Source organism: Strix uralensis, chromosome 2 (genome assembly GCF_047716275.1).
Source record: "Strix uralensis isolate ZFMK-TIS-50842 chromosome 2, bStrUra1, whole genome shotgun sequence".
Classification (NCBI taxonomy): Eukaryota; Metazoa; Chordata; class Aves; order Strigiformes; family Strigidae; genus Strix; species Strix uralensis.
Genome location: NC_133973.1, coordinates 131,843,538 through 131,861,383, shown reverse-complemented (window position 1 = coordinate 131,861,383; position 17,846 = coordinate 131,843,538). Strand labels below are relative to the sequence as shown.

General features: G+C 44.0%; 3 protein-coding genes across 10 annotated transcripts in view; all 3 read left to right on the top strand.

The window, feature by feature from the left end:
• SYTL2 (synaptotagmin like 2) overlaps positions 1-6,212 on the top strand; it is a 64,635-nt gene extending 58,423 nt beyond the window's left edge. For all 6 annotated transcript variants that reach the window (XM_074860383.1, XM_074860384.1, XM_074860385.1 and 3 more), the window contains 4 exons: positions 1,104-1,182; positions 2,098-2,197; positions 2,950-3,155; positions 4,172-6,212. In XM_074860383.1, the coding sequence (XP_074716484.1) occupies positions 1,104-1,182; positions 2,098-2,197; positions 2,950-3,155; positions 4,172-4,317 (531 nt within the window). In that variant the 3' untranslated portion in view covers positions 4,318-6,212. The remainder of the gene's footprint in view (positions 1-1,103; positions 1,183-2,097; positions 2,198-2,949; positions 3,156-4,171) is intronic.
• Positions 6,213-9,519: 3,307 nt separating this feature from the next.
• CCDC89 (coiled-coil domain containing 89) lies at positions 9,520-10,587 on the top strand. The gene has a single exon (XM_074860799.1). It carries the CDS (start codon positions 9,520-9,522, stop codon positions 10,585-10,587), a length of 1,068 nt encoding a protein of 355 aa, XP_074716900.1.
• A 2,136-nt stretch (positions 10,588-12,723) lies between these two features.
• On the top strand, positions 12,724-16,853 carry CREBZF (CREB/ATF bZIP transcription factor). Of its 3 annotated transcripts, none has more exons than XR_012627769.1 (3): positions 12,724-13,708; positions 14,368-14,445; positions 15,805-16,853. XR_012627769.1 is itself a non-coding variant. In XM_074860378.1 (3 exons), exons 1-2 carry the CDS (start codon positions 12,773-12,775, stop codon positions 14,414-14,416), a joined length of 975 nt encoding a protein of 324 aa, XP_074716479.1. In that variant the 5' UTR covers positions 12,724-12,772; the 3' UTR covers positions 14,417-14,445; positions 15,805-16,853. The 3 variants fall into 3 exon arrangements, 2 of the variants coding, with proteins under 2 accessions (XP_074716479.1, XP_074716480.1); XM_074860378.1 differs by having other exon boundaries at positions 12,724-13,698; XM_074860379.1 differs by having other exon boundaries at positions 14,368-16,853.
• The last annotated feature ends 993 nt before the right edge of the window (positions 16,854-17,846 follow it).

Sequence of the window (17,846 nt, the reverse complement as noted above, 5' to 3'; positions counted from 1 at the left end):
CTGTGTAAGTACTAAACCAAGTCGTCATTTATTTAGGCCTGGTCTTGTGTGTTCTGTGGTTTGTGTTGGTTATAATCATAAATAGCCCTTTACTGGTAAATGGAACATACAGTTCTGAGGTTTCTATTAGTCCAGTAAGTAGCTAGCTCTTATAGTAGGAAAAACTTTCTCATAGTCTAAGGAGTAGGAATTTCAAGGTATTTTTCACTTATGTCACGTTGCTGTAACAGATCCCTGAAGGCACTTGTTCCCTGAACATGAAGCAAACCTCCCGAGAATATGGAGCAAGTGCAGTATCATTTTAATATCAGATATAATGATGACTTCCATGTCTGCGTGCCTCTTGTTTGTTAATGGGTTTCAGTCAAAATCTAAACTTTTAGCTAAGCCACTGCTAGAAGTTCTGGTTTCTTCTGTTTTCTTTTTCTCTTTCTTTTTTTCCTTGAGTTTACTCCACTAGTTGATTCCAAAATTAGCTCAATCCAAAATTCAATAATTTGTAGAACAAAACAGAAATGTCATGGTAGTCTTTTTTATGGTAGTCGAGTTTAATTCGACTGACTTTAAAACTGCTCTGGGTAGATAAATGTAACCAAATATTAACAGGTGCCATGTTCCATCTACAGATGGTCCGTGACTCTCTGAAGAAGTGACATATTCTTCCACCTTTTTGCAAGATAACTCTTCCTGAGGCTGATTTTTAGATTGTATTAAATGAGACAAAACATTCCGATAGAAATAAGTTTGTAAAAGTGCACTTTCTGTTGCACAAAGAGTAAGTTTCCTGAATGAAAGAGTGTGTGTTCTGGTTTTAAATAAGTGTGCAGCAGTGGAAAAGATGCACCCTCAATGCCTTTTGGCCTCTCCTGGGTTGTCTTTTCTGCTTTAGTGGAAGTGCTATGTATCTGAGGCATGTCAAGTGATGAAACATGCCCTAAAATCTCATGTCCTGTAGACTGATGGAAGACTAATGGATAAGGAAACAAGGGGGCGGGGGGGAAGCCTCGAGTAGAAGTCAAGCTTCTTCCAGTGAAAAGCTTTGGTAAATTCTGTGCATGAACTGCAAGGTTTGAGATTTGTGGGGTTTTTTCCTTAAATTTCAGACTTCGACAATGGCTCTTAACCTAGAAAACAGAGGGGAGATGAAACTAGCTCTCCAGTATGTCCCACACCCTGTTGGAGGTATGGATTGCTTCTTTGTTTGGGTTTGTTGGGCCTTGGGGGTTTTGTTCTTCTTTAGGGGGAAAAAAAAAAAAAGAAAAACCCAATAATCTTTTAAAATGTTTTTCAGCCAATTCAGACATCTTGCTTTAACAGTAGATTTTTTTTTTTTTTCTAGAGGAGTAAATCACCGTGGTAATGAATTCAGTTTAGGATCCAAAGATCACTTTAGGATCTTTGGTTGTTTTTAATGGTACTACAGAAGAAATGACCTCATTGCTGTAATCTTAGATGTTTAATGCAGTCTGTGTGTAACAAAACTCTGTTTCTTGCTAATCATTTTAGAGATTATAAATCATCAGGCAGGTGCTGTGATTTGCTAAATAAGCAATGACAACACACTAAATTCAAGCAATATTAGAAGTAGAAAACAGCAATAAGTATTTAGAATGCAGCAGTTTATAGCAGTACAATCTGTTTGGTTTAATCTTGTCTGGCAACTGATACTGGCTGGTCTGACAGTGAAGTTGGGTCTTTAATCCAGCCAGTCAGTCAATAAAAATCAAATATATTAAGAGCACAAAAGATCTTATTTGAAAGTACAAGTGGCAATAAATGCTAACATCACATAGACTGAAGACAAGCTGATCTCTTTATCTAGGAGGCTTGGAAAGAGAAGACCAGTAGCATGTATTTGTTCAGTTGTTACAGAAAAAATGTCATTGTAGGAATACAGATGTGATGTGATCTTGCAACACTTTGGGATGAAGACTGCAGCTTCAAGAGTACAGAGAGGAATGTTGGATTAAGATGTGCGATAATGAGAGTCTAGGCTGAATATCACCTCTACAACTGGGCAGGAACTGCTGCATCATAGAAATTACCCTTAAAAGGGATCAGTAAGGCTTAATCAGATGTTTCATTTTATTTTTGCAGGAAAGAAGACTCTACCTACTGGTGAGGTCCACATCTGGGTGAAGGAATGCCATGACCTTCCTCTTCTGAGAGGCAACAGGCTCAACTCTTTTATTAAGTGGTAAGAACTGTAGTTGGTCATCAAACATGGTGGCCTAATAATGCTACTGATGTGCTTCCTAATCTTATCTTAATATTTCTACATTCAAAGTAGAAAACACCTAATTACTTTCTGATTCTCCTTTATTGTAATGCAAATTGTCCTGCAGGGCTTACACCTTCAAGCTGCTAAGTATATACCACCAAGTAAAACATACTGGGAAAACTTCCTGTGTAATCACTACTCTTTCATTTTGCTCAGTTACTTGGTGGAAGACCTAGTCAAAATTGTGTCTGCTTTTATTTGCATTTAAACAAAGTATGTTTGTGCAAGAGTATGGTTTAGCTTAGCAAATCGTGGGAGGAGACAGAAGTGAGGAGCATAGTTGTATTTCTTCCTCCTTCCTTTCTGCATACAGACTAAAAACATGAAGAGACAAGAATAACAAGATGGTTGGGAAATCTCTGGCAGCAACAAAAAGGTTTCAGCGCCATTAGTGATAATACAGCAAATAAACTCACTTGTGCTTCTTCCCCACCAGACTTCTTCCCTTCCATCCTCTGAAGCACAAGGGTGGGTACGTGCTGCCAGTATTTCTTGGAGGGGACTGACAATATGACCTTTGACTTCATGATGCTAAAGCATCTTCTCTTCAGTCACATTCTAACAAGCAAAGGACAGTGTTTAATCAGCATTTTTTGTCTGTTCAGTGTGTTTAATGCAGGCTATGCTGTGCAAGTGCAAACTGACAGTGTGGTTTTTTTTTTCTGAAGTACCATTCTTCCAGATACTAGCAGAAAAAGTCGCCAGAAAACAAGAACAGTGGCGAAAACTACAAACCCAGTATTCAACCACACCATGGTCTATGATGGCTTTAGACCAGAAGATTTGAAAGAAGCATGCATAGAACTCACAGTGTGGGATCACAACAAACTAGCCAACCACTTTCTAGGAGGTCTCAGGATAGGCCTTGGAACAGGTACTGGACAATCAACACATTAATCCTTAATTTAAAAAATACAGTCTTTCCTGTTTTCCTCTTCCATTTCTTCTCTTTTTTGCAATGATCACTGAGCAGCCTTTCAGTTATTTACTGAAGAGTTTCATTAATAACTTACCTATTCTTCAGCACAGACCATGAAATGTAAATAATAGCAGTATTACGAGGGTTAGGATGACTGACAAGTAAGGAGAAATATTAGAAATAAACCTTTGTCTGGCCATACATTGTATCTGGTACTGCTTGAAGTATAAGAATATGCTACTCCTGCACCCAAAATCTTGATAACGCTTTATGAACTTAGACATGCAAAAACTAGGCATGTGGTGTGAAGACAGTATTGGGTGGAGATAAAAAGATAGATCGGGAATGCATGATAAGGATTGAAGATATTGGCTAGAAAAACTTATCAATGCAAACAAGTTTTTAGCATAAGGGCAATATAAGATGTGCAGATAGAAAAATTGTATGTTTTCCTTACTATATTTGACCCTTTCATTGTCCTGTCTCCTCTGAGGGGAGGATGTGTTTGAGTCTTTTCAAGCAAATACAATAAAAAAATCACTTTTTCCCAAATTAATTTCTTGCATGGTTCACCAGAATAGCTTAAAATACAAATTAGTATAATAAGTCTCAATTTGAATTTTAGAGTGCCCAGGGCTGTATTTCAGGACAGAACCAGTGTTCTGTTTTATTCTTAAACCCTCTCAGATGTTTATCGCCAATACATCTTTCTCCTTGGGATTGTGACAAAAAGACAAAGGATAACAAGGAAAAAAAGCATGGAGAAAGATGACAAAGTTTCCATGTGAAACTGTTGTTAATTGTATTTGACAGAATTGTTCAAGTGTAAAAATGCAGAACTGGCTCTTCAAAGTACTAGGTCAGCTACCTGAGGAGGTGCAACCGTTTTGGAAGATGGGCAGATTTGATTGTCCACTCTCAACTCTGTAGCGTATTAAGTAATGTTTCTCTTAAAACTAACATTTTTCTAGGGAAAAGCTATGGGACTACAGTAGACTGGATGGATTCTACTTCAGATGAAACTGCTCTTTGGGAGAAGATGATGAACTCGCCGAACACGTGGATAGAAGATACGCTACCTCTCAGGATGCTAATGGTCGCAAAATTGACAAAATAAGGTGGCTTTTTAATTGCTAGTGTCAAAAAGAAACCGTGGGAATGAAATTAAATGTGTGGTGGTGAAACTTGGAAGAGGAACACAATAGCTCTTTTGAAAGTCTCTGCTCCGTTGCTGTTCTGGTTTTGTGCTGTCAAATGTCACTTGGTATTTCTAATTAAACTTCTGCCTGCAGATTATTACATAAATTTAAGGGATTCTTTAATTTCTTAATCACTGAAAATGACTTCAAGAAAGAAGGCACTCACAGAATTCAGTGGTAGAGGTAGCTGTGATACTTGGATGCTGGTGTTGCCTACCTGAAGCGTTGCTAATCCCTTAAGTAACCTAAATTACTAGCAAAAATATAAGAGCAACTCAACTCTTTCTGTATACTTCTAGGATTGTTCATTAAGTGTTATTAATAAGACAAGAACAGGTTGTATTTTGTTCGTGTTCATTACTATGTGTTTGTATCCTCATTATGCTGTGTCGGATCTCTCCAGTGAGGAATATGTGCATGAAGAATTTTTTTTAAAGTCCCTTTATTTTTAGTTGTACACTTCTAGGACATGAAAGAAGCATTACACGAAGTGGTACTGTCGATGTTCGTTCTATTCTGCAGAGTGCAGAGGACTGTTAGTTCCAATGTACTATAAAAATTCAGGGTTATAAAAAGTTTGCTTATGTATGTGTTAATGTCTCGCTAGTATACAATCCTTACTCTTAAATGCTGAAGGCATAGAGGTGAAACATTTTTTTATTCAACAGTTACTCTAAAGGATCTAAACCTGCCTATTTTAGTGATGACAAGTATGTTGGGTATTTATTCTGTAAAGTGTACTCGTCTGTATCTGTAACCAGTAGCTTTTTTTTTCCAAAAAGTAATTTATCTGTGCTACAGCGCCACCATTAGGAGAATGTTGGGATTACGGTGGTCTTGGTTTAGATAGCTTTGCAGCAGAGGAAATAGGACTGGAATTTGTAACTTGTAGAAATGCATGCTACTAAAGAAAGGTAAATGCATAAAAATACAAAGTGTATTACTTTTTTTTTTAATAAAAGCAGCCTATTAAAGCTAAATAGGAATTAGTGTTTATTAAAACCCAGTGTTTTATGTTAGCAATTCAGCATGCAATATAACAAAATGCAGAGAGAAAACATTTCTGAAAATAAATGCACATTCCTTTGCTCCAACTGTGTAGGTCTAAAAGCTGGTGAAATCTTGCACCTCGCAGTAGAGAGGAGAAGGGAGCTTTTCACAGCTCCAACTCAACTGCTTAATTTAATCATAGAAATTTTAAATGCTACTTGGTATTTATTACACACTATGAATGGAAAAAAGGAAAGGTGCTATTCAACCTGCCAGGGAACCCACTTTCATCAGTGAGGCAGGCTGTGGTGTTTACAAATGCCAAAAGTCATTGCCAGTCCTCATCTCTTACTGCTTCGGGTGTTTTGGATGAGACGGGTAGCTGCTACAGATTCCACTTTGCCAGGTAGATACAAAACATTCTTGCATGACTAGGGAACAGTGTGCGTGTGACACTTCAGAACAACACATCCGTACTTAGGGGATACAGAGCTACTTTGCTTCTGTATTCGTAAATAGCCACTCCTGAAAGGGTGGTGATTCTGGGAAGGCAGAGGCACCCAGCTTGCTTATATTCACTGCCTAGGTGAATTCATTTTCACCTGACAAGGTAGGTGGCTGTGAACATTTCACTGGATTAAAGTCTTCGTTGTTGTGTTTCCCATGAAGCTCAAATCCATCGCTATGTCAAAATAGCTTTGGGGATGGGATCTTGAGGCTCTCGGTTTGCAGGCAAGTGTCATGTAACCTGCTGTGTTCTATACTGTACAGAATTTTGATAGCTAAACTTGACTGCCATCAGAATAAAACGTTTGGTTTGTGATAGTGTGTCTCCTTGTCATTTGGTCAAGCAGAACATCTGTCTCACTGTTCTTGAACCATTCTAGAGACAGACATTGCTTACCACTACACAAAATAGATCAAAACTCAGTTTAAATTTTGAAAAGCTACCTGAACATGAATGTAAGATTTGCTTGTGTGCTGCGCTTTAGTGTGAGTAATGACACAGCAGTGTTATGTACTCATCTAGATTAATCAAGAAACTGAGCCAAGTAACAAAAATGGACCCTTTAGTACAAAATCAGTGCTCTTCCCTGGTTTTTAATACATTTTTTTCAGCACGTGCAGAAAATGGGAGACAACTAGAGGTAAACCTATAAGGACAGTTGTCACCGCACACAAAAGTGAGTCTTCCTTACGCTTCCAAATTTACAGGAGGTCATCAGAGGCAGTCACAGCAGTGTCTCTGAAAAGTATTGTAGTGCTTAAAAACATTAGATATTTTAAAGTCATTGTTATTGTTAGTCTGCCATGGAGTCTGCATCAAGCTATAGATCTTTAAGTTAAAGATTTTTCAGCAGAGCTTTAACAGCTGTGCTTATAATCTTCTTACTGTTTTACTATTGTCATACAGACGAAAAATCAAAGCTGTCCTGGTGAGATGAGCTTCAGTAGAAGGGAAGATTACAAACCAAGCTGTTTCATCAGTGGAAAAAGTACTTTGATTACCCTATGCATGCTGTAGGATTTAATTGCAGAGTAGAAACATAACAATTTTGCCTCCTGCTAAATGATATTATGTTGATTTATTAAAAGGTGCTTGAAAGTAATGGCTGCATCTAATCACATAAACCAGCAGGAATTCTGTATTGAAAACATCTAAAGTCATGCTAAACTTACTACTTAAAAAAGATTATTGGTATTTTTTGACATTCCTCTGAATGTGGTTCACATAATAAATACAGCTTTCCACCAAATTCATAGTCACTACAGTAGTGTGTTTAAAATCGATAATATGCTGATAGAGAATGCAAGTTTATGAAGTTGATTAGAATAAAAAGTTTCAAGAAATGACTTTCTTTGTGCTACAGTCAAAAGACTTGTCATCTGTAACCAAAACTTTAAAGGTGTATAGTTAGTTATGAACTGGGGAACACTTTGATAAAATTAATAGCTATGCTTTAATTCTTAATTCCAAGTCACCTTTATGACAAAGCAGCCGTAATCCTAGAAAGTCTTTATATTCATCCTTGTCCAGAGAAACAAATGGGAGAAACACTTTTTTTTTTCCCCTTCACTTTGAGTTCATCTTTGCTTTAGCCTGGAATGAAGCTTTTTTGGCACACGTACATATGTATGCACATATATATGTGTGTGTGTGCTCTGAATTACACCATCTTTACTTCCTATAAACCCGGCTCCAATGCCCCAGCTCTCCTTTCATGCTCTGTGCTCAGAAACCCCCTCTTCCTTTTTCTACTTCCCATTTCTACAAGTAAGCCTGCAAACCTGAGTTGGTGTGGTGACCCCCATCACTCTGACTTTACCCATTTTGGAAGATCTGGGCTTGCCCCCTCCTTGTCTTGTTTGCTTCATAGCCTTTACCCACATTACTCGCTCCTCTGCTTCGTATCCTTTTCCAGTGGAGTCAGCAAAACCTGCACCAACTTTTTCCTTCCAGCTGCATTGTTTTCCCGTTCCCTATGCTATCTGCCAGATCTGGCATTAACTGCTGAAAAAATTGCCCGTTTTTAGGGCGCGGGCTGTGTCTTTACTTACCGTAGACATGTATGACCTGAGAAGGCCAGAGCCTGCCATGGTGATCTCCTCTGGCACACGAAGGGCACGAGCCGAGAGGGAGTTCTGCAGACTTGTGGAAATTCTCTTCCCTTTGTTGAATCTGGGTGCTTTTGAGAGTGTCAGCAGCATTTGTTTGCTAAGAAACCCTCCCAGCTCTTTCAGCTGCTCTCATGGGGCTGGCCCAGTTCCAACCAGCCCGGATGAAGGCACGAGCTCTGGGGTGACTGGATTCAGCCTCTTATCTCCACGGAGACAGAAACCTGCGGCAGGAGTGGCAACAAATGGTTGGGGAAAGAAAACACCTGGTAAGAAAACATTTTTCTCCCCTTAAACCTTGCTCTTCATTGTGTTTCCACTGGATGGTCTAAACCTTTTAGTCCTTCCTCCTCTCCTCTGTTATTTCCAAATGTGTTGGCAGGATCCAAGGTCGCAGCAGTGGCAGGGGAGCGCAGGACGGTGGAGGCGGAGGTAGCGTCCCTACCTACGGTCACTGCTATGCAGCTCTGAAACCGTCTGTGCTTCGCAGCCGTTAATTCATTTTTGCTGTATGTTATTTTTTTATCCTTCCTTTAAGCTGACTCCTTCCCACAGCCCTGTCTTTACCTCCAGTTAAAGCCCAGGAATTCACAGAACCTGACCATCGGCATGCTGTTTGATGTGCTGTGTAGGTCCAGGTCTGGATCTAAATGAAAAACTCATACATGAGTTTTAGGCTGACTTTTCATACATCTGGGTAGCATAGCCTATGATTAGGCACCAGTAATGATTTGGTGCCAATGTAATATAAATATTTTCCTTATTTTTACATGAGGAACCAGACTTCTAAAATTACATGCCTAAAATAATCCAGCAAATCAGTGTCAAAACCCAAGCAATGAACCATTTTTCCAGGCACAAAGTCTTTGTATCACAGGGCATTCAGTAATTAGCATTGTATAGATCTCTTATTCATAAATTACTAAGCATGGTGTAAGGCTAATTGGTTATTTTTAATGAGCAGTATAGCATTAAAATCTTATAAATCAATTAGAAGTTTGATGTAACTCTCCATGTTTTACTTGCATTTATAATACCAGATCTGGAGGAGAAAATAAAGGGAAAGGAAAAGGATTGCTTAAGGAATTTACTGCTTTATCACTTACAAGCTTTTTACCTAAATATAATAGTACTTCTTGTAGCTACAACAACAGAGCCCTTTGAGAAGGAATAATTAGCAAAGCTAGTAATCAGCAAATGAATAGGCTTGCATAAACACTAAGCCTAGATTCTTTGCTTTTGTATCATGGAGCCTGGCATCCCTTTCACCAGCCCGCCTAACTCTGAAGCAGGGTGAAGCAGGTGAGGAGGGCTGCAGGACCACGTGGGCTGTGGGCTGCCATCAGTTGTGGGAGGTCCTGTCCCCCCACTCTGGTGGATTCCCAGAGAAACTCCACCAGCCTAGCGCAGTGCTGGCCACATAACCATTGGGTACTGTTTAATTATGCTGAGTGTCATTAAGAGAAGTGGTCGCTATGACATTTTGACTCATCTTTGTGTGAGACAGGGGCTCCATGGCTCAGGATGAGAGGCAGGCAGGGATGGCCAACCCCACGAGTGATCCAGAGACGAGCAAAGACGTGGAGGATATGACAAAAGGCCTGGAGGAACTCTGTGAGAGCCCTGAGGAGGAGAAGAGTGAGAAGGCTCTGCTGCATTCACACCTAGAACAGCAGCATCACCTTATCTGTATACTGGAGAAAAAAGCAGATGATGCACACAAACGCTGCAGAGGCCTGGAGCAGCTCAACATGGAGCTGGAGAAACTGAGGACAGAGGATGCTGTGAAAATGAAGACCCTGACCCAACGGATTCACCATCTGGAGGGGCGCTTCATGGATCTGGCCAATAACCATGAAAAAATGATCCAGTTCAAGAACGAACACAAGAAACGGCACGTGCAGCTGTGGGAGGAGAATAAGTGCCTGCGGCAGAAGAACGAAGCGCTCTTCAGCCAGATGGTGAGGGAGAAGGAAGCTGAAGTGCTCCAGCTTGCTGCCCAGGCCAGAAAGCTCTCGCAGCAGTTGGACTCCTTGCAGGAGAAATGCGCTTATGAGAGTCGCAGAGCCCAGGAGCGGGAAAAGGAGCTACTAGAAGCTCAGAGCCTCCAAGCAAGCGCCTATGCCTGGGAAATCGATTCATTAAAACACCAGCTGCAACACCTCCAGGAGAAGCACCAACAAACTGCTGCGCAGGTGGAGCGCACTGAAAGTCAGCAGAGGGCTCAGGGCAGCGAGCTGCAGGCCAAGCTGGAGAGGGCGAACGAGGAGAAAGAGCGGCTCCGGAGCCTAGCCATGGAGAGGGGCAGAGCTCTGCAAGATAAGCAATGGGAAATTGAGCAGCTGGGGAGGAAGCTGGAGATCGCAGAAAACGCCAGGCAGAGAGCAGGAAAGTGCCTCGTGAAAGAGGCGGCAGCAGCAGACAATGATCTGAAGGTCCAAGAGCTCCAACGACAGCTCGAAAGCAGCAAGCAGGCGTGCAGCAAACTCTCGCTGCAGTTCGATGCTTACAGAAAGCACAGCATGGATTTACTGACTAAAGAAAAAGCGCTGAATGCCAAACTCCGTCATTTTATTGTGTAACTGCAGCTTCCTCCTCTGTTCTCGTCTTGGCAGGTGCCTCTACTGTAACTCACCACTGCATTTTGTTCCTCGCCACGAGACCCTCTTCTGGCAGAGACCATTTTCTGATTTCTCCGCATTTACCAGCTTAAATCCTCCTACAAGGATGGTTCTGTAGTCTGCTTTTTTGTTATGCTTTTAAAGAAGTAAGAGTTCTACACTGTTAAATCTGAAGGGGGATTGTTGAACTAGTCAAACCTGTGACATGAAAGATTAGGGTGGAAAACATAAAATATGAATTTGGTTTATTTGGTCCTAACCTCGGTTGTATCGTACATTTTCATTTTTTTACAGTTAAAATCACATTATTTTCCAAGACAGACCAAAGCTCAAACCCTTAGCCTTTTGCATTTGATTCTCCCTTGAAGTTGGGCATGTAAGAGGTAACACGGAGGATCCAAGAAAGAAATCTCACCTTGCCCTGTGTTGTGAACAGTCATGATTCAGCAACTTAACGCGTCAGAACACAACACCTGATGCTCAAGCAGGTGACTGTGTACAGTTGCCTAGTAGTCTTAGGGGTTTCTACAGTTGGTTTAGGTTTATTTAATGTCATAGCATTATCTATATCCCTGTTCAGCTCAAAATAAATTGTCAGGTCTTTGGGTGACTTCAACAGTCTTTGGAACAGGTTGAGGTCCTGGATGTTCTGATAGTTTAGGTGTCTCTTAGGTAGAGAAAATAGCGATGATGCACAAAAGGGAAAGGGTGTATGTTTGGCATTTTCTGACAAGGGAATCTTTCCCTTTCCTGTCAGCACTGGGGGATACAGAGGCATCCCCCTCTCTCTCAGCCTCTCTCCCAGCCAAGGAGGAGGTTTTTGGCTGCTGAGTTTCAGCTCCTGCTATTTAACTCTCCAACAAAAAAACCCCAGGATGGGACAACTGGCATTCCCCACCTGGGCTGTAGGCAGCTGCCTCGAGAGCTCTCCAAGTTCTTTCCTGTGTGTATATCAGGGGCTAACTCACCGTTTTAGCTAGCTGTTGGGGCAGCTCTTACTCTTGAGCATCTACAGCGCCGCAGCACTGCGTCAGACTTGGTACCTGTTGAGCCACGTGTTCAGAAGTGTACAGAAATGGCCAGAAGATCCTACAGCTTGAAACCCGTTCATCTCAAGGATGTACCTAACCAGATGTGCTTTCTAAGTAACAGCTGTCAACAGACTTGTCATCTGAACTTCTCTGGACTCTCCTTGGACCCACAGAAAGCCAGGTGGGAAGTACTGCTCTGCTACTGCACAACAAACCACAGCCTTTCTTTTGATCTGGCTCCTACAACTGTCGTTTCACACCAATTTTATGGACCACATCCTCTGACTTTTCACCCATCTTTTTCCCACTGACATGCCCATGCTGCATGTGTGTGTGAACACCCACTGACCCAGGCTACAAACTAGGCCTGTGGTCACAGGGGAAGGAACACGGTAGGACTTGAGTCTGCTGCTCTGTTTTAAATAGTCAATATGCAGCAAGGAGTGCCCGTTTCCCTCCCGTGACTGTGAGCCTAAACACAGGTGCCTAAATAGTCTAAATCTGTGCACAGGACACCCACTCGCTGGGTGACAGAACAGTCCCGCAGGCTTGCAGGAAAGCCCCCCCCACCCCAAACACTGCTGCCGTCGGGGACATCCCTCCCCTTTCCTTCCCCTCGGCTGTGTCTGTAGGCGAGAGACCCACCTCCGGCCCCCAAGCACACCCTTACACACGCACCCATCCCCTCAAGCACACACCTCCCTCACAGACGCCGTCTATCACACATGTACCCCCTCACACTCATACCCCCTCACACCCCCCCCCCTCGTCACACTCTCCCCTCACACACACCCCCCCGTCACACTCCCCCCTCACACACACCCACCCTGTCACACTCTCCGCTCACACACACGTACCCCCCCTCACACACACGCCTCCTGTCACACTCCCCCCTCACACACACACACCCCCCCGCCACACTCCCCCCTCACACACACGTATCCCCCCTCCTCACGGCCGCCGCTTTCCCGCGCGCGGGCGCAGTGGCGCGGCGCCCCCTGCCCCTCCCCGCTGAGGGTGCCGCTTCCCGACAGGCACCGCGGCGGGAGCGCCGGGCCGCAGCCGCGCTCCGCAGGCTCCGTCCCGTCCCGCCGGGCCCCTCGCCCGCCGCCGCCATGCGCCACAGCCTCACCCAGCTGCTGGCGGCCTCCTCCGGCGGAGCGAGCCCCTCGGGCGCCGTCTGGCCGCTGACCGGCGCGGGGCAGGCCCCGAGAGGGCGGGATGGCGGCGGGGAAGGGGATCCGGGCCCCGCGCGGCCCAAACAACAGCAGCCGCCGCGGCGGGAGGCGGGCGCCTTGGAGCCGCGGCGGCAGGAGAAGGAGCCGGAGGCGCCCGGTGGCCCGCTGGAGGTGTGGGAGCAAGAGGACTGGTTCCCGGGGCTGGAGCTGGGAGACCTGCTGGAGGCGGCCCGGCCGGACTGGGACCTGGACGCGGAGCTGAGCGGCTGCTTCTGTGGGGACCCGGAGCCGCTGCCCCCGCCGGGCCAGGGCCAGAGGCCGGCGGCGCCCGGGCGGAGGAGCGGCGGGGCTGGCAGCCGGCTGAAGGCGGCGGCGGCGGCGCGGCTGAACCGGCTGAAGAAGAAGCAGTACGTGCTGGGGCTGGAGAGCCGCCTCCAGGGCCTGGCTGCTGAGAACCGGCAGCTGCGGGACCGCAACCGCGGCCTGAGCCGCCGCCTGCGAGAGCTGGAGCGGGAGAGCAGCTACCTGCGGGCCGTGCTGGCTAACCAGAGCGCTCTCGGGCAGCTCCTGAGCCGCTTAGCCGGGATCCGCGCCGGCGGGCTGCAGCTCAGCACCAGCCTCTTCAGGGACACGGGCAGCCCCCGCCGGCATCACCACCACCTCCAGCCTGCCGGCGAGAGCAGCGACCACGACTACGCCCTCCCCAGCTCCCGGCATCCCAGCCTGGAGGAGGCGGCGGTGGTGACGGAGACGGAGGAGGAGTGGGCGGCCCCCGGCGGGATCTGCCTCCACGTGGACCGGGATCAGGTGTCGGTGGAGTTCTGCTCCATCTGTGCTCGGCGAGCAGCGGCCTCCTTCAAAATGTAGGGTCAGGTACCTGCTGCAAGTACTCGTGGGGTTCTCGCCCCTAGGGGCCTCGCGTCGTGGCGGAGGAAGCAGGCGATGGTGCGGAGGAAAAGGATAAATACAGTGGTGATGGGGTGGTATTGGGGGAGATGCAGAGGAGGGGAACCTGGTGCTTAAGTGGCCAGGGTAACAAAAAAAAATAAATTCTCTTGAACGGCACATTGGGAGCCAGATGGTGGCCTTGGTTAAAGGTCGTGTAAATCTGGCGTGTGGACGGTAGTGGTCTGAGCCTGTTTTTTGCGTAAGAGTCGTGCGAAGCTGTGTACAGCAGTGCGATAATTATCGTGCAGACTGACACGCGCATACACACGCAGAGGTGCCGCCAGAGCCCGTTTGCAGCACTTGGGTGAAAAGATCATGCCGACCTGACGCATGAAGGTGTGCTTGGTTCAGCTTCGCAGTTACCAGTAAAGATAACACTGACTACCCGGTCTTGAGTCAGATAATGTCTAGCCTGCTTATCCTGAGGAGCCGAAAATGCTTGCTTAGAAAACCAAACCAAAAACTTCATTAAGACATCGTCACTGGACAGACTTAAGAAAATAGTAATGATCGGCAAAAGAAAGCATGCATATAAAATTGTACTGCATCTCAGTTATACATTACTATTAAAACCTCTCTGACAGTTTCTCTTTTAGGTGCTTGCCCTGCCAGGCTCCGTTGTGTAGGGGTTAAAGAACAGTCGTTTTCCACCTCGCAACCTGGTAAGGATCAATATATTCCCATAATGCGGTATCAGACAGCTTGCTTTGCTTATGCCAGTCTCTTGTAATGACTGGTTCAGGAAATGATTTCTCTGGTCCTTGGCCTACTCTGCCAAAATGTTTCTAGCTCTAGATGATAACTAATAGTGAAAATTACAGTCACATCATTCTAATTAGCTGTTTTCTTCTTTTCATTTTTTTAAATGAATATGCACATAGTAGCCAATACATGAGATACGCTTTGAATTGAAAAAATAGATGCCTATGCCATTTGAAATATGAATTTTCTGTTAAACTAAGTATCTGATGAGCTGAAAAGGGAAAGTATGCTAATAAGGGGGATGTGACACTTACAGCCTTTTATAGGGGACTGTCCCAAAAGTGTAAGTAAATTGCTTTTTAAATGGAAAAAAAAAATAATTTGTGACCTGTTGATTTAAAATACTGTCTAGTGTTAGGGATGCACGGTACCTTTATAAAGTCCTTCTCTAGCTTGCTCTAATTCATGATGCGGAGTTTTGCCTGATTAAACAGAACCTGAACACTGGTTATATCTGTATATGGAATCCTAATGTAGAGGAGTCACTTGTTTGCATGGACCTCTAACGAGAATTGCGGTTTGAAGAATGCAGTGCATCGAAGTAACTCGTTACTTTAGCTTCCCATAAGTAAATACCTGTGCCCACGCACACTGAAATTCCTACGTTACTTCAAAGTAGCTTTAAATTTTAAAGATACTGCATGTATATGCATGTGCTTAAATTTACTGTAGAGTTCTTAATTTAGCCTCTTACAGTATCCAGAAATCTATAACTTTATATAATTAAGCACAGTTTGGAGATGAGCAAATATGTATCTTGAGGCTAATGATTTGAAAAATGCTCCATAATTAACTGAGATAGGAGGAAAAATAGTTTGACCAACAATAGCGTGTGTTTTCTTGTACTAGTCAGTGTTTCTCCCTATCACAAAAGACGAGTGGGTTGTTTTTTCAGTTGTATTATAATGTCCAGGTTGTTTATATGTATGTCAGTTGGGGGAAGAAGGATTGTGAAAATTATAATATGTAAAGTGAGGTTTCACAAAGAATAGACTTTCCTAAAACAGTTTCATTTATTAACTTCTTTTAAAAAAAAGATTCTATTTAGTGTTTCTGAAGTCTTGTTCTTTAAAGCCTTAAATTTTGTGTTTAAGGCTAAGTAGAAGGTGAAAGCGTTTTCTCCCAGTCATTTGCTTTACTGGTGCTAGACCCTGTCAAGTGTTCATCACTATAAAAGGAGTTTGATTTTTCTTTGTGAAACATCACTGTGTGATAAAGTATATGTGTATTTAGCATCCTTGTTTTTCTTTATGCTAAAGTGGATTCAGCTGTGTTGGGGCAGAAGAGACGGGACCAGCTGCTGGCCACATTTCCTGCTTTATTTTAAAAGGTAGTATAAGAAATGAGAATAAAGAGGTAACAGGGCTTTTGCTGTCTTTGGTAAAAAAAAAAAAAAAAAAGGTTGAATGCTGGGATCATTTACTGTCATCCAAGATGTTTTTTTTAGGAGACAATATCCTATCAAACAGGTTTTACTCCACTGTATACAGAATTCCATCTGCTCAGGGTATATTGCCAGCACAAAAGAGACTTAGTGGGGTATGTGTTACCTTACACCTCTGTGGTGGCATCAACAGGACTGTTCAAAGTTCCAGTCTTAAAATTGTGTAACCCTGCTGTAATTGATGGGTTACGCCAGTGCCACAGGAATCAGTGTTGACCATTGAGACCCGTACTGACTGATAGAATGAAAATAATTGAGTTAGATTCAACCTAGGCTCAATCTGCCTAGCTCAGACTTCATGAACGTGGTTTATTTTGAAGTTTAACATGCCTGATGAAAAGAGAAACGCTAATGTAGCAAGTATGGGATGTTAAAACGGCATTTTTACAGTTACTTCATTGTAGAGGTGTTTTTTAAGTTAACTTAAATATGCATTCTTTCTTTTTGCATCACTGCTAAACGGTAGGGGTCAGGGACGTAGTTCTGCTCTCTGTTGTGAACCTGCACATCGCTCTAGTCATGAAACTACCTGTGAGCTGTGTCTGAGAGTAGCTGATTTTCTGACATGCAAAATGATATATACCGGTACAAGAACAAGGTCAAGTCCCAAGAAAGTAAGTGGCTGCAGGCATTTCTAGTGCCTACTGAATCATATTTAAACCAAATAGAGGGGAGGAAGTTATTTGAAATTCTAACCGACTGTACTATCTGTATGGTGTATTATTAATGTAGCTTTTTGAAGTGGAAGCCTTGAAATGACATAACTTAATACTTGAAAATATATTGTAAATGTTTCTTTGTATTAATGTGCCATCCAGATAAAAATACAATATCATAATAAAATCAGACTTGTTGATCTTTCAATTTATGGGCTCAAATGTTTTTTCATCTTTTTTCTCATTAATGCCTTGCTTTAATTCAGTGGTTCATTACACAGAATGGGAAACCAGAGAGGCAAAAAGGCTGTTGCTGCTAGATATCTGTGTGGGTCATCAGCTAGAAAACAAGATGAAATGGATCAGGGTGCGCAGGAGAAATGTACTTGCTCATCTGTCTTTCAAGTTAATTTTGTGGTGAGGACAAAGGCGTTATTCCTTGAACCAAAGATAGAGTTGTACTTCTGAGAATCACCACTCCTTGTGTTTTACAGTTTTTCTTAGTATTTTATTAATGTGGATGTGTTTGATCAGTAAACCATGTGTAAGGGACTGTGTCAGCCATTTTGTCTCAACATTGCTGATACGCCATTACCCCCCCGCCCCAAGCCGCAGGGCGGTGTAAGATGGCAGCTGTCTGTTTCAGCCCCATGCCATTTCCTCGGCCAGGCCTCGACGTCCCGTTGTTGGGAGGACAAAATCCGCCCGGAGCTGGAAAAGCTGCGGGTGTGCGCGGGGCCGGGGGACAAGGGGGACGTGCGGAAGCTGAAGGCGTCAATGGCCGATGCCCGCCCCGCCCCGTACAACCACTGTGGACACCTGGGCATGTGCACGTGGGGGAACATGGGGCGGGAATATGAAATGAGCTCAGTGGCCACGAGCGAACTAGTGATGGGGACTGGATAAAAGGGGCTGCGTGCTGCTCTCTAGGGAAACTTCTCGCTTGTGGTAGATTTTTCGCTTGCCTTCACTGTATCGCTCTCCGAAGCTCTCACCTGCAGAAGTTTTTCGCTTGCTTGGTTTCTCTCCATCACCTGCCGAGCTTTCTCCCCATCACCTGCACTGGGACCAGAACAACGGGACGCGACTGGACTCGTGGTGGTGGTAATTAGTATTGCTGCTTCTCCTTTTTGTTTGCTTGCTCAGGTGTTCTGACTTTTCCTTCTTCCTTCTGTCCTATCGCTGTTAGCAATTATTTCGT